This window comes from Ovis canadensis, chromosome 13 (genome assembly GCF_042477335.2).
Source record: "Ovis canadensis isolate MfBH-ARS-UI-01 breed Bighorn chromosome 13, ARS-UI_OviCan_v2, whole genome shotgun sequence".
In the NCBI taxonomy this organism is placed as follows: Eukaryota; Metazoa; Chordata; class Mammalia; order Artiodactyla; family Bovidae; genus Ovis; species Ovis canadensis.
Window position 1 is genome coordinate 36,797,094 of NC_091257.1, and position 22,811 is coordinate 36,819,904.

The 22,811-nt window shown below is 38.7% G+C and overlaps 1 protein-coding gene across 3 annotated transcripts in view; it reads right to left on the bottom strand.

Annotated features, from left to right (window-relative positions):
• Positions 1-3,302: 3,302 nt before the first annotated feature.
• The window catches only part of NEBL (nebulette), a 376,628-nt gene continuing 357,119 nt past the window's right edge, over positions 3,303-22,811 (bottom strand). For all 3 annotated transcript variants that reach the window (XM_069547396.1, XM_069547395.1, XM_069547397.1), the window contains 2 exons: positions 5,190-5,296; positions 3,303-3,551 (listed from right to left, as the gene is read on the bottom strand). In XM_069547396.1, coding sequence (XP_069403497.1) covers positions 3,375-3,551; positions 5,190-5,296 — 284 coding nt within the window. In that variant the 3' untranslated portion in view covers positions 3,303-3,374. The remainder of the gene's footprint in view (positions 3,552-5,189; positions 5,297-22,811) is intronic.

Below are 22,811 nucleotides of genomic sequence, written 5' to 3' on the forward strand. Positions count from 1 at the left end.
CAAACCTGAAGAAAAGATGTGCCTCTTAAGCTTCCACCGTGTGTTTAGGGAGATTTTCCTCCCAAATCCCAGAGTGTTGTTGAGCTCAACACAGACAAGGTAAGGAAAGAAAGACTGTAGCGTGACTGGCAAAAGTGTATGTTCACCATCCTCAGAAATGAGCCTGGTAGCAAGAGAGGGGCTGGTCTAATCGCATCCACATTCATGAAAGGTGCTCCTGGGAAGTGTGCTTGCAAATTCCTGTGTGGTCTCTGAGGTGGGGGAAGCCTGAGAAGATGCAGGGACAGTGTGGGGATCTGACAACCAGATAATTATTTCCAAGTGGGCTGCACTGTGGATGTGTAAACAATAAAAAGGAGACATGAAGACGTGCCTTGTCACAGGTTAGAAATAGAAAGCTTTCCCAGAGAACAAGAATTAGTAAAAACGCTCACTACAAAAACTTACACCACAAGCGATATATTCGGTTGCTATGCTCTGCTCAAGAGAGAGATGATCCATGTAAGTTCTGTTTTCGGAACCTTTTAAAAGCGTATCAGACTGTCCTTGTGCTTTAATCAGGTTTGAGAACACATCACGATTAGAAGATCAGGTGCATGCTCTCTGTGCTTGGGCATTTACAGCCCTCTTTAACTTGATTTTTAAAAGACTTGTTTTTTTTAACCCTTCTTGAGCTGTCACATTATGTAGGATATAACTGTTGCCAAATTGAAAACAAGAGGGGCGGTGTGTGGAAAGGGGAAAAGGTGTTTGAGGATGTAGTCTTGAAAATGATGCTGTAAAAATAGCACTTTGGTTTTATACATGTATTGTTTTCTGTATTTCTGCTGAGATGCTTAATATCCTGACAGACTTTAATAACAGTGACAATACCATCAAAGTATAGCATTAGGCAACTTGTTGTCCCTCGGTCTTTACTGTAAAATAACTCCCCTCTAGTTAAATTCTGATTAGTTCTTAATTCCTAAAGGCTGGAAGCAGAAGTATCTTGCTACGCAAACATTATGTGGAGCTTAAAATTTGGGGAAAATTACTCCCCAAATAAGTATTGACTTTGACATTCAGTGAATCTGATTTTAAAATAAGTAGAAGAGAAAAACAATGAAACATCAAGCTGTTACTTTATGACTACTTCCCCATTATAATCATCATTTGAAATTGGATTCCTTTGAGCTTCCTATAAATGTGGTACTTATCAAAAAGTGTACCCATCCCACATTTAGTCTGCAGATTTAATCAGCAACTACTCTCTTATAATCAGAAAAAGTAGTCTGTCTGGGTGAAATAATAAATATTTATTTAATGGTATAATAAAACTAAGCAAGCTTGTTGCCCTCAGTTTTAATGCAAAGGAATTTTTGCAAGAATATTTCAAGTTCTGCTTGTTTTTGTAGGTTTGTGTATAAGACACCAAAACCAGTATGGGGTTTAAGCAATTGAATCGCAACTGATCATTTCAATGACAGAAAATCAGGCAAGCTGATTACGTGGTGATCTGTAAAACCCCCTCAAATAACCTCTAGTTATTTGCCTGAATTTTTCTCCTCTCAGTTTTACATCAGTGTCATATAGTATGTTGTTTGAGTGTAATAAAGCTTATCTAATTACCCTTTTAGCATGATAAAAATGAGACTACAGATTTCAAAACTATGTGCTTACTTTTCAAAGGTGTAAATGAATTAATATTTGCCTTTGGACTAATAAGCATTTCAAGAAAAGACGTTTTACAGCTTATTTTGTTAATTTCTTTGAATATATCATTAAAGCAGATATCCCCAAGGCCCATATATTTGATACATGTTTATAATTACATTTTGCTTTTTCAGTTTCATCACAGCTGTAGAGTCAGACCCTACATGACTGCTACCCTGTTGCAAGTCTCACTAATGGCACAATCAGAAAAACCCAGAGTTGCTGATGGGCATGAATCTCTCCAGTGATCCTGACTGTGGACTCCAGGTAAAAACTCCATGATGTGATGGTCATGCCTGTGAATCCAACAAGAGCCTGCAAAGTCACTCATTTGAAAATTAAAATGTGACAACGATTTCTTTTTTAACGAACAATTTGTCAAATCTCTGGTGACATCCCCCTCTCACTTCCAAATGTGATTTAGAAAATAAAAACCAGAAAGTGGAAAGGAAGTCTTTCCATTAAGCAATTTCAGTAGCTAGATTTCCATCCCAGAATCTGAATACTGTTTTCCCAGAGAAGAAACCAGATCACCTGTCTCTCTGTGTGTGCAGCTGGTAATCTTTTGTTCATTGGTTTCTCCCAGCACACTTCATATACCAACTTTGTCACTGGCTTCTAGGAAGTTTTCTTAACTTTTAAGTCAACAGTGGCATTAAGTTAATGGAAGCTGTTCAATAAATGCCTAAATCACTTATTTGCTAGTGTATACATCTATGTTCTAAGGTGTAAATCCTTCAAAACTAGAGTGCAATGCGGCAGGAGAATCTCAAGCAACTTTTCAAGTTATGCTTTTCTGCTGAGCTGGCATCTAGAGGGTAGGGCTTTTAGGTATCGGCCACACTTTTTGTTTGAATAACAGGAACAGGGCAGTGCAGCTGCCTATGTTACAGAAGCTTGAACCTACATGACATGCAACAGGGTAAAGGCTATTAGTATTAGGGAAATAACATAGATGACCTTAAATTTTGCCCTTTGCAGAGCAGCTGTGAAGTTATTTGGTCCTGACATTCTATGGAGCCAAGCGTGTACTTAGGTTCATAGAATGTAAATGGAGAATAGGATATGCCTCGGTACAAATGAGAAATAAACAGACCCAAGTCGGCCCAAGGAACAAGGAAATTTCTTTGTTCATTGAAAGTTTCTAGATCCCTAAGGCCACCAGTCAATATAATTTTAACAGAACTGTCATTCTTCCACTGCTTACATTTATTATATTTAAGCAATTTTCACTTGAATTGGAAATTGCCTTGTGACTCAAAAGCTAAATGGTTTTTAAATTATCAGCTGTATTACTGAATTAAGAGGACTGGCTTCTGGTGATTCCAAAGTGACAGCTAAGAAGTTTCATATATTTGTGACATTTAAGGGACAATCAACATCTCTATTAAAGTTTACAAAAATATGTTTTCCCAGAAGGGTTCAATAGCCAATCAAAGGGAACCATTAACACAACTAGCAGCACCAGGTCTCCAAACCTAATTATTTGTTTATACCAATTACCAAAAATGCTGCTGTTTTTCAGCCCGGAAGTCATTCCTTCTTCCTGCGTATCTAATTGTCAAAGGAAGGATAGATTATTGTAAAATAATTGCCAAGTTGTCTTAAAAGTATCTTCTATCTTTTAAAAAGATTGGGTTTAGTATACATTAGAACAAAGCTCAAAGGGCAAGGAGAAATGATTAATTAACAAACTCAATGTAATTCGCTGGAAGCATTCCGGTTTTTCCAGTTCTCTGCACCGTGCCGTACATCCAGCCGTCGTCAATGGGCTGCACATTGACGATGTAGTCACCATCTCTGAAGGAGACTTCATCTTCATCCTGGGCACTGTAATCGTACATGGCTCGGTAGGTCCTCTGAGAAAGGAGAGATGGGGTCACACAATGGACACCAAGACAGTCAAGGCTACAAATGACAACCGCGACAAAAGGAACTACCAGGAACCTTTCCAAGCACATCTATTTCTGGAGCCTACTGTCTGTCTTGATTGTGTTCATTTCAAGGTTACTAGTCTGGCAAAAGGGGTAATATTGTGGACCAGAGCAAGCCACTAAATACAACAGCTAGCTGTCAAAAAGTAAGCTTTGAGCACTTGGAACTCTGCTCCATGTTATGTGAGAGCCTGGATGGAGGGCATACAGTTCGGGGGGTTTGTATGGCTGAATACTTCTGCTGTTCACGGGAAACTATCACAACATTGTTAATCGGCTATACCCGAATACAAAATAAAAATCTTTTTTTAAACAGTAAGCTTTGAAGCAGTAAAGCCACTCTCCCAGCTTCAGATAAGCCCAGAGACCTTAGATTATGTAGATTCTCCCGTAGTCCACATTCTTCAGAGAATAAAACCCACCATAGTGGCAGACAGGCCCAAGTCACTGCCAGGTCATTACAACAATTGGTCCCCTGGCAGAGGTGATGAACTTTACCTGAAAATTTTGTTTCTACTTTAAAATATTTTAAAAATAATAATAAAAGAAAAATAAACCCATAATACACTCAATAGGATTTTGTATCACATAATAGGAGACATTTAACATATAAATGTCATGAAGATTGAGGTACATATAATTAAATTCTTGTTATAATGAGTTGAGTTTTACTATATTTGTTTTCATTTGAGGCCAAGGACTTTGCTAATAATATCAGACAACCTCAAAATCAAGTGCATTAGTAGACTGAGGAAATTGGCTGAGATGCAAGAAGTTTAGAGTGATTAAAGATTCCTTACCACCCATTAAAGGAAATAAGTAATAGACATGTGATGTATAGCACAGGGAAATAGTCAATAATATTATAATAATTCTGTACAGTACACAATCTATAAGAATACCAAATCACTATGTTGTATACCTGAAACTAACATAATATTAAAGTCAACTATACTTTTACAAATGTATTTTTAAAAGGTATCTTACAAGCTGTTTAGAAGGGCCACCTATTTCTAAGGACACAGACAAAGGCCAAGAGACTGTGTCAGGAGCTTGAGAAGCAGTTTCATCATAAGATGCCAGACTGGACTAACTGGTCTACAAGTCTGCTTCCACGTCTTCCATTCAATGAATGAGTCAGCACTCCGAGATTTCCAAGAGGAGAACTCAAAGACATGTGTCGGCCTTGTCATTTAGGTTTCCATGGCCATTTTGATTAACTATTTAACATGACCAAATATTTGTGCTTTTTTATTGAATGAAGACCTTGGTTGACTATTTCCAATCATGAGGTAACAATGAGGACAGAATACTGGCAGAGTCTTACTATGTCTCATTGTTTCCATGTTTTCACATCATGCTTTCCCTTCTCGATGGTTTACCTCTATCCTCTACTTCCTTCTACTTCCTTAGAAGAAGCTATACAAATGGCAACACATCATCATTTATATTTTATGTAAAAAATGAACCATATTCAATCCAACTGTATTTCCATGTGCCTTTATATTCTGGAGATAAACTATGAAGACCAGGGAAGGAGGAGCACTTCAAATGGGCACTTACTAGATTTGGTGAATGCTGCATTGACCTCACAGATGACAGGCTGGTCTGATGCATGTACCCATACCCTTGAGAATGGCTTTGCTGGTAGGCTCCAGGAAGAACAGGTGCTGGACGTTAAACAGACACACACACACACACACACACAGAATCCTTAAAATGAGCCTCAGAGTACCCATCCCAAGCCCTCAAGTAACCCCATGCTCAGCTAGACAATTCTGGAACAAAACGCCATTTTCAGTGTCATGTGAAATTTGAGTGGTGATGTTATAAGTGATCTCTAGGGTACTATAAATTTCAGTCATTAAGGGCATATATATAGGTAATCAGTGTAACATGCAATCAAATATATGTTAGAAATGCTTGTAATGCTATATTGCAGATGCTATATATTAAAACAACACAAACAACAATTCCCATAATCTCTTAAAAAAATCATGTTTTCACTTGGCTCTATGATCCTTGTAGGCATTTTCCAAAATAAAAATAAGAAATTTAAAGGAATTTATAGCAAAGACTTACTGTATAGCATAGGGAACTATACTCAATATTTTATAATAACCTAGAAAGGAAAAGAATCTGAAAAAGAATAGATTTACATGTATATGTATAACTGAATCACTGTGATGTAAATCTGAAACTAACCCAACATCGTAAACCAGCTATATGTCAATTAAAAAAAAGAAATTTAAAGGAATTTAACTGGATTTTCAAACCAGTGACAGGATATAAGTGTTTTCACAAAATATTGAATACTTAACAATAGATGCTTTCAGTATTTTGAGACATACTGCTGAATGTTACCTTTACAAAGATGGTAAACATAGCATATGTTTAGAAACAAATGTTTGTTAAGCAGTTAATAATAAGTCTGTACCCTTTAAAGAAAATTTTATTTAGAATATATGGATCATATATATAAATCATATAAGAATTTTATTTTGGCTGTAAATCAGTTGAATAATGTTACAAAACCTTAGGAACAAAACCACTTAAATAATTTCATAAACATTAAACTTGTACATTAAAAAAAAGAGAGTATTCACTTAGTCTGTGCTAGTCTCACTAATTAATGACATTCAAAAGACATAGTTCCTGCTTTGAAGAAAACAGAATTCTAGAGAAACTAATACAGAAGCTAGATAAAACCCCACAGAAATCAGTAGCGTGTATTTGTAATCAGAATCACAGGCTATACATGAAGGTATTTTAGCAGGCATTCCCTTCATCATAGTAAAACTTGTATGATACAAGTCCTATAAAAACCCACAATAGATTGTCCTGTTTGTTCAATCGGGTTGAGTATATAAAGTAATTACAATGGTTGATTTACTCAGGACATTATAATAAAAGAATAAAGCAGATGTAATTCTTAGGTATTATGAATAATTACTATTTTATAAGTGGCACACTCATTCTAGTGATATATGAGAACATCAAACTTTAAAGAAGTTTAATCAGAAAGTTACAAATCATTAATGTATTCTCCATATAATAGTGATACTAGGTTAAATTGAGATTTTTAAAGTAGTTCTTGAATTAAGGTATATTATAATGTTGTAATGGTGTTTACTTAATGTCTTTCTAGAGAAAGCACTTAACTTGGATTGTAGTATATTTTAAAGTTAGCAAACATCAAATACTTCAGAAAATAGCACTTTTTAACACTATCAATTCAATTTAAATGTTTAATGTTAATAGATGTCAAGGATGTTGTCAAAATTCACTCACGATGAAAAAATAATTTCCATAACTATCTAGACCTAATTAGTTAGCTGAGTAAAAAAGCTTTTCCTTGTGTTGGAAGCAGAAAGCACTGACCACTCATTTATTTTCTCCCTTGACTATCAGCAAATATTTAAAAGACTTCATGCGTGCAGAGAGCTTACTACCCTTCCTGTCACTTGGTAAGCCTGCCTGGATGTGAACAATTTTCACTGTCCACTACATTCGAAGCATGCAGGCATTAGAGAAGGGACAAAACCAGTTGTCTTCCTATAGCTGTGATGGTCTTGGACATTTATCCTTTGCCCAGTTAAAGAAATGGCTCAGGATACTTAAGGCATTTCCTTAAATACATATCAATCAGTGACTCCAACTGCATCCCCAGGCTAGCACTTCTGAACTGGGTTTTTATCCACTTAAACAAGTCATTTCTTCATTATTATCTTGATCCATATGTGAATACTTAAGTTTAAATAAGTAACCCTTTAAAATTAATTAAAATTACAAATTAAACTCTCAATCCTTTGTCACACTATTTAACTATGATCTTTAAATTTTGATGTACAGAGTCAAGCACAATCATCTTAAAATATTTTGGAGAAAAAAAATCAAGAAAGGACAATGATGAAAAAATTCTTAAATATGCTATCTCATAGTCTGTAACACATTTAAGTTTACACAGGTTTAGCACCCATCAGTAATGAAAACTCAAGAAATGTCATTTAAAAGCATTCTCTAGATTCAGAACCATAAGTTGAAAAGATACATGTACTCTAGTGTTCACTGCAGCACTATTTACAACAGCCAAGGTACGGAAGCCGCCTAAATGCCGATCAACAGAGGAATGGACAAAGATGGGGCACGTATATAAGTGGAATATTACTCAGCCGTAAAAAGGAATCGTGCCACGTTCAGAGGTGTAGACGGATTTAGAGACTGTCATAAGGAGTGATGTTAAGTCATAAACAGAAAAACAAATCTCATATATTAACACACATATGAGGAATTTAGAAAGGTGGTACAGATGGATTTATTTACAAAAGAGAAATAGAGTCACAGATGTAGAAAAGAAACTTATGGTTGCCAAAGGCAAAAGGAAAGAAGACTAAATTAGGCGATTGGGATTAACATATACACACTATCATATATAAAATTGATAATAAAGACCTACTGTGTAGATCAGTGAAAGTGAAGTCGCTCAGTCGTCTCCGACTCTTTGTGACCCCATAGACTGTAGCCTACCAGGCTCCTCCGTCCATGGGATTTCCCAGGCAAGAGTACTGGAGTGGGTTGCCATTTCCTTCTCCAGAGGATCTACCCTACCCAAGAATCGAACCCGGGTCTCCCATATTGTAGGCAGATACTTTACTGTCTGAGCCACCAGGGAAGCCTATATGTAGCCTTCTATGAAGAGGACATCATGAGTAACGCTGGACTGGGAGAAACACAAGCTGGAATCAAGACTGACGGGAGAAATATCAATCACCTCAGATATGCAGAGGACACCACCCTTATGGCAGAAAGTGAAGGGGAACTAAAAAGCCTCTTGATGAAAGTGAAAGAGGAGAGTGAAAAAGTTGGCTTAAAGCTCAACATTCACAAAACGAAGAGCATGGCATCCGGTCCCATCACTTCATGGGAAATAGATGGGGAAACAGTGGAAACAGTGTCAGACTTTATTTTTTTGGACTCCAAAATCACTGCGGATGGTGATTGCAGCCATGAAATTAAAAGACACTTACTCCTTGGAAGAAAAGTTATGACCAACCTAGATAGCATATTCAAAAGCAGAGACATTACTTTGCCAACAAAGGTCCATCTGGTCAAGGCTGTGGTTTTTCCAGTAGTCATGTATGGATGTGAGAGTTGGACTGTGAAGAAGGCTGAGCGCCGAAGAATTGGTGCTTTTGAACTGTGGTGTTGGAGAAGACTCTTGAGAGTCTCTTGGACTGCAAGGAGATCCAACCAGTCCATTCTGAAGGAGATCAGCCCCGGGATTTCTTTGGAAGGAATGATGCTAAAGCTGAAACTCCAGTACTTTGGCCACCTCATGCGAAGAGTTGACTCATTGGAAAAGACTCTGATGCTGGAAGGGATTGGGGGCAGGAGGAGAAGGGGACGACCGAGGATGAGATGGCTGGATGGCATCACTGACTCGATGGACATGAGTCTGAGTGAACTCCGGGAGTTGGTGATGGACAGGGAGGCCTGGCGTGCTGCAATTCATGGGGTCGCAAAGAGTCAGACACGACTGAGGGACTGAACTGAACTGTGTAGATCAGGGAACTCTACTCAATATTCTTTAATAACCTATATGAGAAAAGGTCTAAAATCTAAAAAGAATGAACATATGTATAACTGACTTACTTTGTTATACACCTAAAACTGACACAACATTGTAAATCAAGTATACTCCAATAAAAATTATTTTAAAAAGTATTCTCTAATTTTGGCATTTAAAAATGAAGTAAATTTGCTGCTGCTGCTGCTAAGTCGCTTTGGTCGTGTCCAACTCCTAGCGACCCCATGGACTGCAGCCCACCAGGCTGCTCCGTCCATGGGATTCTCCAGGCAAGAGTGCTGGAGTGGGGTGCCATTGCCTTCTCCGGAATTCAATTTATGCCTACTCAATTGTTCAAATCTGACCTCCAAAAGGAATCTGTAGCTACTGTGAAATACAGAGGGAGAAGAAAGTATTTATCCTAAACATGCATGGGTTGGAAAGAACAGAAGAGTTTAGAATGAGAAATTTCAGAGTAAATACAAACTACCTTGTCCTTATGGTCTCTCCTGACACCTTTATTGATTATTTTTATCTCCCTCTCTGGCTAGAGTATTTAACACAAGTACTTTTGGGGTTATCAAACCTGTTATCTACCTTATACTTGGTACAATAAAAGATTTTTTAGGAAGCTCCTATTAGGACTATAGAAATATAACTGAGAGCTCAGAGGAATCAACTTACTAAAAGCAAATGCCTATTTAAAAGCAGGCACAAACATTGCTTTTTTATTGTTTTGCTACATGAATTTTTTTTAATGAAACATAGGTGGAACAAGCAAAAGGAAATTTCAAGCAATAGCTCTGGAAATTGGGTTTATTCCTTAATAAAATCTGAGTAAAAGGTGAGTATGAGATATTCATGAAAATATGGAATTCAATCGGTTTTGCAAAAGCAAGATATTAGGCTAATTTTGCAATGAACAAGAATTTCTTAAGAAAGAGAAGAACACGCAGTGCCTTCCTTATTGCACTAGTGGTCAGTCCCCACGCACACTGGTACCGATGATGGCAAAGGTATGATGGCCTTCCATCCCAAGAGTCTTGAGGTTAAGCAGTTTCTATTTCAAAACAACAAAGGCCAAAAAACAATAGCTTTCATGATACTAAGGCAACCACAAAACATGAAAGTGTGACTCAACTTCCATTTCACATTGATAAATCAGAGACTGACCGGAGATCTGGAAGCTGACTAAAGCTCTGCAGATTTGGGGCTCTATTTGAATGTCCTGTAATATTTATAAGGGTTGCCCAGGTGGCACTAGTGGTAAAGAACACGCCTGCCAATCAAGAGACATAAGAGAGATCGGGAGGGTCCCCTAAGGAGGGCATGACAATCCAGGATTCTTGCTTGGGAAATTCCATGAACAGAGGAGACTGGAGGACTACAGTCCATGGGGTTGCAAAGAGTCAGACAAGACTGAAGCAACTTAGCATGAATGCATGCATAGTATTTATAAAACCAAAATCTCTCTTCTAGTGCCCAATACATTCTTCCATAAACAGCCAACACTAATATTTTCTATTTAAGGTCTAGTCTTACAATGGAAGGAAAGAAAATCAAGGTAAAGAAGTAGACAGGAAGACCATAAAACAGAAGGTGAAAATGTATGAAGAAAAATCTTTAGGAGCCTTCAGAAATCTGAAACTAGAAAAATAAGGAAATACATGCAAACACAAGAAGATCAGAATAAATGAACCGAAAAAATTCAATGAAGAAAAAGTAGAATTACCTCAATTAGCAGTAGAAAAAGCACACCCCAAAATGACCCATCTTGGGGAGGTACCCAGAGTAAGCAGCAGAAGAAAAGGAGTATTATGGAGGTATCCTCCATGTGCCTGGGGCTTTATATATTACCCCCTAGCAAAACAGAACCACCCTCTAATACAGGTGTCACTGAATTTCCACTTTATAGAATAAAAATCCAGAGGCTGGGAGGTTAACCAGGAAGGCATCAGAATAACCATCTTTGCACAGTGACCACGATAAAAGTCTCAGGTCATTACAGACAGAGCGGAGGTTTTGACAGCCTCATAATGACTATAGAATAATAGTAGACTGCCAAATTTCAAATGCAGAACATAAAAATAAATATGCTGTACTGATGTCTTGGCCAGGTATAAAACCATCTGGGCTGGTTTAAAAACACCGGACTAGGTGGCTTAACCAACATCGTTTCTTTCTCACAGTTCTGGAAGCTGGGAAGTCCAAAGCAAAGCATCAGCAGATTCGGTGTCTGGTGAGGATCTGCTTCCTGATTCACAGAAGGCTGTCTTTTCACTGAGTCCTTTACATGGCAGGAGGGGGAGAGGGTGATGGAACTGTGTGGGGTCTCTTTTGTTTTTATTATTTATTTATCTATATGGGGGGTGGGAGTCTCTTATATAAGGGCACTAATCCCATTCACGAGAACTCCACCCTCACAAACTAATCACCTCCCAAAGGCCACATTACCATCATATTGGCAGTAAGGATTTAAATATATGAATTTGGGGGAACACAAGCATTAAGTCTATAGCTACTATAGACAACATGCACAGAGAAAATAAATTGGGGGTTTACTTAAAGGCATTTTTAAAAATCTAGAATAAGGAGAAAATCAGCCCTCAGGAGTTTTCCAGTAAAGAATACAAGATGCAATGAAATCATCATATTTTCTAACACCTGACTATGGTTTTTATCAGCTAACACATGTCAAAGAATGTAATTAGGTTTTATCTTCCCCTGGTGGCTTAGTGGTAAAGAATCTGCCTGCCAGTGTAGAAGATCTGGGTTGGATCCCTGGCTCAGGAAGATCCCCTGGAGAAGGGAATGGTAATCCACTCCAGTGTTCTTGCCTGGGAAATTCCATGGACAGAGGAGCCTGGTGGGCTATAGTTCATGGGATTGCAAAGAGTCAGACACAGCTTGGTGGCTAATCAACACCAAGGACAAAAAAAAGATCTCTATTTAGACAAGCACAGGAAAATTGCTAAACTGAATGAAGACATGAATTTTAAAGAGAAAGAATGCAGATACTGTTAGTTTTGAAGTAAATATTAAACAATAAGCTTGATCCTATCTGGGGCTTCCCTGGTGGCTCAGATGGTAAAGAATCTGCCTGTAATGCTGGAGACCTGGATTTGATTCCTGGGTTGGGAAGATCCTCTGGAGGAGGGTATGGCAACCCACTCCAGGATTTTTGCCTAGAGAATCCCATGGACCAGAGGAGCCTGGAGGGCTACAGTCCATGAGGTCACTATGGGAATAAAAGGAAGAGACAGACAGGATTCAGTTACTTGCAGCGAATTTCAACCCTGGCTGCATATTAAATTCACCTGGAGTATTTTAAAACCAGGCTGTTGTCCATGTCTCCCTACCACCCTGATTAATTAAATCAGAGTCTCTGGGGTGGGAGTGGGAAGGAGTGGACACTGGTGTTTTATTTTTTAAATCTTCCAGGCAATTCAAATGGGCAGCCACAATGAAGAGCAACTAAGCTACCACCGGATTCCTCTTCTCCACCTGAAACAAATATAGGGGCACATGTGACCTTATTTATGCTACTCCCAAATGCCCTCTCTCCCCCTGCAATGGACCAAATGTCTGTATCCCCACAAATTCATGTGTTGAATCCTAATCCCAAAATGTGGTGGTATTTGGAGACGGGGACTTTGGGGTGATTAGGCCATGAGAACGGAGCCCTCATGAATTGGATTAGTGTCCTTATCTGTGCGGGCAAATATTTAACCCAGGACTCAAGGAACAACTGGGGATTGTGGGAAGAAGCTTGCTGCAGGATAACTGAGGGGCTAACATGTGACACTTCCGTGAGGCAAGCACCATGTGGCACCAATGACAGAGGGGTAGACAAAGTCCCCACTTTTGGGGGTCTTGAGCAGGGCAGGGCCATCTGAGAGGAAATGTAGACTTTGCAGGCAAAAAATGTCTTTCCGATAATACAATTTCCCTTTCCTCCCCAGAGAAGACTTGTTTCCTAATTGGGTTCATATAGATAGTGTCTCCCTGTGGGGCAAAAGTTGGACAGGTTTGCTAGATAATCTGTGATTATCTAACATGACTTACATAAGCTTAGCCCTTCTCAGCTGCGACACACAACCTCTGTGTGCTCAGCATCTACCTGGGCTTGCACCCACGACCCGTTGCCATATCTTCCTTGGAACTCAGAGGGTGGAGGGGCACAGGGAATCGGCATCCTTGACACATGAAGCCCATGCTGCCTGCTGTGTTGTGGGTATAAAGGCTTTTTTGTTTTCTTACCAGCTGGATTTATAGAAGTGTGACAAGACAGCCCTACAGCCACACTGTGCTTTGGGATTGCTTGATCACTTGATTAAACAGTAGCAATCTGTGATTATATTTTCTTTTGCGTATAATTTTTTCCTGGAGGTAACAGTTAACCTCTTTTATTATTCACACTGTTCTAAGCATTTGGAATACATTTTTAAAAACTATCTGTGCAAAACCAGAAATTATCTCTCAAGCCAATGCTACATTCCTAACAATTTCTCCTCCATGTCATCTTTAATTTTCTAGTTGTATGTGAATTTTATTACCATAAGGTAATGTAAATCTGTTTTAGGAAAATGCAGAACACATGAAGATGTTCAAGCACCTAGATATGAGCCTCTGTGAAACCTAACAGGGGAAAGATGTAACACAGGAATACAAAATATAAATACAATAAACTTGAATAATATAAAGGAAATGCTTACAACTAGGGGGACTAACTCAGCTTGCTTTTCAGGTTTGCACTGACGGTTCTGCTTCCCAGGAGCCCTCTAGGTCTTAGGTAAACTGGCACAGTTGGTTCCTCTCCTAAAACCATGCATGGCCCTGTGCCTAGTGTTTCACGTACACAAACTGGTGGAATCATCACCACTTTACAGATAGTAAATGCCCACTTTACAGACAGGAAGTCCAAAGGTTAGCAAGACTCAGTAACTTGGTCAAACATATCAGAGCCACATAGGAGCTAGTATTTAAATGCTAACAATCTGACTCCAGAAACTAAACTCTGGGCTGTACCACATCAACATGACCATGGGCAAAATGACAAGGCAGCAAAAGATGAATCTACAAATATGCATTATGAATTCAGAAACGTGGAAGAGCTCTGCGGCGTGGAGAGGAGCTTCTAGACATGGAGACGGCATGACCTTAAGTCAGAAGAGTCAGCATCAACCACACACTCCCACCAGCGGGGCAGACGGGAGTGATGGGGAGGGGAAGAACACAGAACGAGGTCTAATGGGGAGAAGCACAAGGCGGGCTTCGTATGATCACAGAGGCAACTTCAGCTGTCACTGACTTTTTGTGGTAAACGTAGGGTACAAACTCCACAAGAAGTTCCCATGTCTGTGGCTGATGAGTGTGCCTGAACATCCCTGGAACAAATTATAGTGAGAATAATTCATTCACTTTTGGAAAAGCAAGCTGAAATCACTGACAGCAGCATCACTTCTGAAGCAACAGCTTTGCGATGTCTTTAAGGGTCATCCTGGCCTCTGATAAGTCTCTGACGTGTGCATGTGGATGTGTGTTTACTCTTCTTCCTGTGGCCAGTACTATCCTAAGTTACCCAGGGTGACTACATTCAGTCACCTTTCCCCGTTTGAATAATTTCAAGTCTATGTTCAAGTCACATCTCTTAATGTGACTTGAACTGCTTTTCCAGTAAGCAGCAAAACCCCCCCCATCATGATGCCACCTAACAATTTTTAAAATCATCCTGTAGAAACAGCCTGAAAAATGTGACTGCCTCAAGTCATCATCAGCACAGTGACAAATCGATTCCCACAGACGTATCAAGAATCTAGCCGAAAATACAATTAAGCCCAGGAGACGACCTAAACATTTTCTTCCCTAAACTTAAACGACAGACTTAAAATGTTGCTTCAATCAAATATGTTGGCTAGTTAAATATTCCTAATTACTTGTTCACCACAAAAGGAAAAATATATATGAATTATGTACTTTTCAGAACCATACATACATACATTTGGCCATTTTATTAATATATTTGGCTTAGTTTTCTCAAGTAAGAACTTCTGAAATATTGTTTTGGGACTCTGCAATTCCTAAATGTTGAAAAAGACACAAAAATTAGTTATATGTTAAATTATCTTCCAGCTAAACGTAATTAGTCTCAAAAAACCAGAAAAGAATACGTTTTGATTTCAAAGCTAACTGTTTTTTCTCTGGAAAACTTCAGTCTGTGAATGACTGAACTGACAGAACTGAGCTGCGACTTAATGTGGTTCGAATAGAAATAGAATGCTTTGGATGAAGAATATCTGCTATTTTGCTTCAGAATAATCTAGTCAACTCATTCCTACATTTACATTTGAATTTCAACTTGCATAGTTTTTTTTTTCTCAGATGTATTTCTAAATTTTAGCTATCAAAGCCAAAATAATCTCCCCAACGATAACCATAACCCAAACCACAAATACAAGCAGGGCTGTCACTGATGGAAAAGGAAATAATTTCTGCCCTAAATTAGAGAGTCTTCAATAATATTCTCAAGGCACAAAATCCACATTGCACATATCTGTATCTACAGCCACATGCACACAGTCCTCCAAAATAAGACAAAAAAAAAAAAAAAAGAAGAAGAAGGGATGCACACTGTGGATATGTATGTGGTTTCCTGACAAGAACTATACAATTTGGGGCAGTTCTCCCATAAGATGAAAGCAATAAAGAATTTAAGGACAGCAGGTAGATAGGGACACTGTTTCCATTTAGGTAAGCCGTACCGCCAAGACTAGCTATTGCACACAAATTATGCCATGACTGAAAAGTCATCTCGCAGCAAATTCCAATTTTCCTCAGTGACCACTACTGCTGATATTGTGTAAGTCAATCTTACATAGCAAGATTCACCATTATTCAAGTACAATGAAAGAAAATCTCATTATGCTATTGAAGGAGCAATTCTGTAAATACTTATTGGATCAATATATGTAATATATTCTTAAAGATATAAAACTGGACTATGCATTTAGTTTATTCTAGCGCCAATAAGATGCTAACTCTTCAGGAACATCATCAGTCCATGAGGACTTCCTGAATAGTTTTACATTAGACTGCCTTAGTAACAAGCTACATTAAATATCACATCTAGACACCTCTCAGTATTGATTACACTTGCGAATAAGCAGGCATGTTTTTCCACCAATGAAAAAACATTTATGCAACTGACGCAATGTGCCTCTGATATGATTTGAAAATAGGGAGATGTGGAAAACTGAATGTCAAGGATTGTCTGGCTTCCAAGCTCTAAGTTCAAGGTAAGTGGTGGGGGCCAGAGAAATAGACAGGTATGAAAAGTCCCAGTCAGGTAGGAAGGTGAATAAGGGGTCATTGTGATCAAGGCACACATTTATAAGCACACTGAGACAGGCTCTAGGAAAGTGCCTGACAGAACAGTAAATAAATTCGGTGTACAAAGGTCAGGTATATAGTGTAAGATAAAGATCAAGAACCAGAATGTCTGAGAAACGCAGCATAAGCAGAGCGTTTGGGAGGAGGGCAGAGATCAGACAATAAGAAATAGGACATTGGTCACAAGAGAAGCAGCGCATAACAAGGAGCCTGGATGGCAGGAGCTAATGAGAAAAACGAAGGCCAGAAACTGGATCCATCGCCCAGCTGTATCAGCCTGTGGACATTTTAAGTAGTTCCTGTAAAGTCCTGATCCAACCCCGATGACCTACTAGCCTGGGGCTTGGGGCGGGAGGATGTGGGCACCTGGATGAAATAGGAAGTTGGGGGAGAACAGGGAAATTTGTGACTACAAAGATAAGATTACAACTTGATTGTTTTATGTGTAAGACAGAAATGTAAATATATATGTACACTCAATCTATTACCCAACTTGGACCTCAATTTTGATCTATATAAAAACCAAAACTACCACTTCCCATCTTCATTGCTAATGTTCAACAATACTTAATAATAGATAATAATAAAATACTAAACAGAAAGCAAGAATGCCCAGTCTCTCCTTTACATGTAGCCATTTACGATTTATAAAGCTCTTTCAAAGCTTACTCATTTGACACAGATGCTATAGCTACATTTATATCCTTCTTGATGATCAAACCTTCTTTTTCCCAATCAACTTAGCTTCACAGGAAATATATTTTTAAAGTTTTATTGTTTGCTACTTCAAGTGTCAGATGGTTCTCCTTCAGACACATATGGAATCCTTTGATTTAATTTTGGCAAATCAATGAAAGACACATGTGTATCTTGGAACAAGTGCTATTCATTAGTATTTGATCCTTTCCCCAACTTCACACTCAGAAAAGGAAACTTATGACGTTTCTTTCATTCCAAGTCTATTGATACTAGGAATATGAGTCTCTCTAAGGAATTCAAATTCAGTCAGAGCCCTGAACCTTTTTCTTGGGGGAGCAACAGAACTAAAGAAGAGTTTGTAACAATCTACATTGTGTGTTTTTTCCCCCCAGGCTAGATGTACTGACTAAATGGCTAAATATAATTATGTAATATTCTACTAACTGGATTTTATATTATAAAGGAATCATTTGTTTTCCTATAGATTCGTTTCACCACAGAAATTCAGTATTTCAATCAACTCCTTAAACCTTCCTAAACTTAAAGTGAAAGTGTTAGCTGCTCAGTCACATCCAACTCTTTGTGACCCCACAGACCGTAGCCCACCAGGCTCTTTGTGACCCCACAGACTGTAGCCTGCCAGGTTTCTCTGTCCATAGAATTCTCCAGGCAAGTGGGTAACTATTCCTTTCTCCAGGGATCTTCCCAACCCAAGGATCAAACACTGGTCTCCCGCACTCAGGCAGATTCTTTACCATCTGAGCCACCAGAGAAGCCTTAAACTTAAATGAAGATATTAAACAGATTTTGACAGATTCTAGCAGACATCTCAAAACTGGATGGGAAACAACACTCAAATACACAGAAGGGAAATAATGTAACTGGGATTCTCTTATTGAATGTACTTTATTTACAGAAGTCAGGCTGGGAAGGATTGGATTTTTTTTCAGGGGATTAAGGGTTGTCAATCAGTAATCACAAAACTGAATTAGTGGCAAAAATAGAAATCCTGGAAAGCTTATTTTAAATGAAGGCAAAGAGTTTAAAATCCAGAGTGTATTTTCTTGTAGGCTGTTCTGGTTATCTAATTTTAAAAATGCTCATCACTGAAAACCAATAACAGGAACTTGGGACAGAAAACCACCTATAAATCATAAACCAGAAATCTTCAGTGGAAAAACAGAATCAACAGAAAAAATTAATGTGAATACTGGGCAAAGTATTGTGACTTTATGGACACTATTCATATTAACAGATATTTAGAAACACTGCTGATTGGATACATACCCATCCCTTTAAAATACACTAGCAGTTTATTATTGTGCCTGCGTTTAACATTTGTTTCCCGTTTCATAGCAAATTAAGCTCTCCATGATGTCTATTGTTCTTTAGGAACTTAAGGCAGATCCTAGTGGTCTTCACTGAGCCTAGGAAAGCGATGACTTGTTCAAGCTCTTCACCAAGCAAGCGCTCCTGGTCCTGTTCCAGGCACCGGAAGGAAAGCCACATGGTCCATTCAATTCTCTGACTCCACGTATTTCATGATTAAACAAGAAGCTAGAGTACACCAAGAGAGGAGCCATAAAAGGCATGAATTTCAGAATTCTGATGGGCACTTCTACTCTATTGAGTCCCTACTGAGAAGAGATGTCCTCAATAAACAAAACACTGAGAGAAAATTATTTATATGAGAATGGAAGTGTTAATGTAGGAATAATTTACTGATGTCTTGGTTATGAAAGGTCATTAGCTGATTCAGGTATTGTAATAAACATAGGTCTCAATGTTACATTCTGGTGATACATTCTACGTGACTTCTTTTTTAAAAAATATAATAGGCTACATTCAAGTCAAATTAACTTTAATTAACACTAATAAATTAAAGACTAATGCCAAGTTTTAGAGATTTAACACATGCAGCAAAGCTGTTTCTTTAAATTTCAGATCAAATTTAAGTAGAATATATTTATATACTCTACAATATACATCAATGTCTAATATGAGGTCTAAACTGCACCTACAGTTTACAGTACTGTATTACGCACTTTTTGAGAGTGACCACTGCTTCTGATTATTTCCACAAGTTTTATGAATCTCAAATAATCAAGTGATAAAATATACATTTTTGACTGTCAATATTATGGGTTGTTATCTGGAGTTATAATTCCTTGCTGTGAGGTAATAAACATTTTAAGAGCAAAAAAAAAAAATAAAATAAAATATTTTAAAAGGGTAGTTCTCATGTTAAGTGTTCTTATCACAACACACAAATGTACACACAAAAGAACACAAGGAAATTTTTAGAGGTGGTATACATGTTCATCACCTTAATGTAGTGACAGTATCACAGACATATGGGCATGTCTGAACTCATCAAAATTTATAGATTATATAGGTGCAAAATTTACATGTCAATTATGCCTCAATACAGAGAAGGCAATGGCAACCCACTCCAGTACTCTTGCCTGGCAAATCCCATGGACAGAGGAGCCTGGTAGGTTGCAGTCCATGGGGTCGCGAAGAGTCGGACATGACTGAGTGACTTCAATTTCACTTTTCACTTTCATGCATTGGAGAAGGAAATGGCAACCCACCCCAGTGTTCTTGCCTGGAGAATCCTAGGGACGGGGCAGCCTGGTGGGCTGCCATCTATGAGGTCGCACGGAGTTGGACACGACTGAAGTGACTTAGCAGCAGCAGCACAGCTTAAAAAAAATACAAAAATAAAGCAAAGCAAAGGGACAGTTATGAGTGTGTGTGGTTTGAGAGATTTCAAGGCAGAGTGATCAAGGAAACCCTTTCTGATTTGTTGTTGCTGTTGTTCAGTCACTAAGTCATATCCAACTCTGTGACCCCATGGACTGCAGCATGCCAGGATTCCCTGCCCTTCACTATCTCCTGGAGCTTGCTCAGACTCATGTCCATTGAGTTGGTGATACCATCCAACCATCTCATCCTCTGTCACCCACCTTCTGATTAGTTGACATTTAATCAAAGACCTGAAGGAAGTGAGCAAACCACAGAAATATCTGGGATAGACTGCTCCAGACAAAGGCATCAGAGATTGCAAAGGCCCACATGTGAGAACACCTAACATCAATAGCTCAGAGGTCTGTGTGGCTGGAGCAGGTAGTCCAAAAGATGAACAGGGGACAAGACCAAGGGCCAGACGATTTGACACGTTGCAGACTGGATCTCAGTTTTTAGACACAGTGTGATTGAAGCCATTATATTATTTTGAACAAAGATGTAATGAGACCAGGTGCAAGTTTTTAAAAGTCACTGGCAGCTGAGCGGTGGCCAGCCTGAAAAAGTAAGAATGGAATTACAAAGACCAGGAGCCAATATCTGCAATCTCCAGGAGACAGAATGGTGATCCTCTTGGGGTGCAGTGGACGTGGTGAGACATGGCTGGATGAGACATAAACACATTTTGAAGACAGAGCCAACAGGCTTACAGATGGATTAGATGTGAAGTGAGAGGAAGAATGGTAATGGGCGAGGCCAGGGTTTTTGCCTCAGTACTGAGGTGAAGTGTTGTGTCATCAGCTGAGCTGGTGAACAAAGGCAAGAGCAGATGTTTGTTTGTTTTGTGGGGAAAATAGGAAATAAGATTTTGGTTCTAGACATAAGATTTAAGATGCCTAGTAAATATCCAGCTGTTGACTATTTTGTCTGGAGTCTGGGAGTCTTAGAGCAGGAAGGAAGGTGCTTAGGTTTTGGTGTTTCTGCTCTTCTACACAAATGACAAATGTTAACAATAAGAGTAGCTGTGATATTTGAAATAAAAATCCACCAGGCTGTCTCTACACCATTAATCCCTCTAGAAGACTGATAAGACCTTGTGGTCATTTGATGCCCAAAGAGTCAAGACTCTTGGTAAAATCTAGATTATTCAAAGCAAAATGGATGCTTAAGCGGATTAAACTTCCAAGGCAGAGACTCGGTGGCTTACCAGGCTAGGTAACTGGTCCTCTAAATTGCCTCTAGGTCTCCTGCACAGTGAAGTCCAAGAAAACATGCAAAGAAACCATATTCAATTATATTCAGCAGAACTGTGCCTCTGAAGAGACAGTGGCTCAGCAGCACCCACTCTCTGGCTCTGGCTCATCTCTTAGATGCACAGTCCCCGGGCTTAATGTATGCCAAATACATTAAGTTTCCAATGTGCTATACTCTCTCTCACATGCTACTTCTCTGCCTAAAACACTTCTTTCCCATCAGTCAGCCTGGCTGATTCTAACTTTCCATTACAATGTCTTCATGAGCACAATGGGTTCATGCATCTGGTTCACCCACCAAAAAGCAAGTTCACTGATGACAATAACCTTATCTTTTATATTTGTGTTTCCAGAATCTCACAAATATGGGAGATACTGGATAAATGTTTGGTTAATGGACAAATGGAATTATGGGTGTTTAACCAGGGCTGCTGGCTATCTAGTTGGTGCACTGCCCTCTTGGCACATCTACAGACCATATACTGAGAATTCCAGAAGGTATTGAAGCATCTCTTGCAACCTAACCTCTTTTGAGGATATATTATATGGAATGGAATGCTATAAAGCATAGCCTAGCTGGGACTGTCCCAGAATTCAGAACCTTGTTTTCCATCACTTAAGGCAGAATGAGGATTCTCGTCCAATAAGATCCTTCCAGAGCAAAATGGAAAAGTTCACAAGGCTGAGACATTGAGAAGGTCGGCTTTGAAAAGTGCATCTGCTTTTCCTCCCCATCACACACCCATCCCCTTTCTGCTCCGGAGGAAAATAGAAACACATAAAATGCCTGAAGCAAAACTGAACTAGAAGAGTAAACACTGGGTGAGACGGCAAACACATAAAAATATAAGTAATACAAAACACTGTGAATTAAAAGAAACCAAAGAAATACAAAGCAGTACCAGAAGGCAAATACATGTTGCCGGCAAGTGACCTAAAGACAAACACAAAGATCAAAGAAAACCTTGCAGTGAAATAAGCAGAAATCATCAGGATTATTCCCACTCAAGGAAATGTGTGTCAAATGAAAATAAGTTAACCTAATCTAGTACCAAAAGGCAATAAAGATAATTTCAAATAATACCATTCAAGAATCAAAACAAAATTAGATGACATTTAAATAAAAGCCTCCTTTATTGAAGCAAGGCAACAGAGTAGAGATGGAAAATGCAAGCCCTTTGGTAACGTAATATCTTAGAAAGTAGACCTAAAACTAAAGAAAGCCCAAAATAATCCCATAAGAAAATGAAAATATTCAGCAATCAAAGCAAGATGGGAAAATATCATGAGAAGTGCATAACTACAACAATGATAAAAACGCAAAGGAGAAGGTTGCTATGTTAATGCTCATGAAAACCAAATGTGAGTGATGAAAACATTGTACTTCTGCCTCAAGGAAATGAGCTGATTGTTTAACCCTTTGTCCTAACAACCTAAATTTCCTGTAACTCAGAAAAAGGACCCCAAAACTATAATTCTCATAACTGTCCAGTCATTCAATACACAAAGTAAAGCAGGTCACCTTCAAGA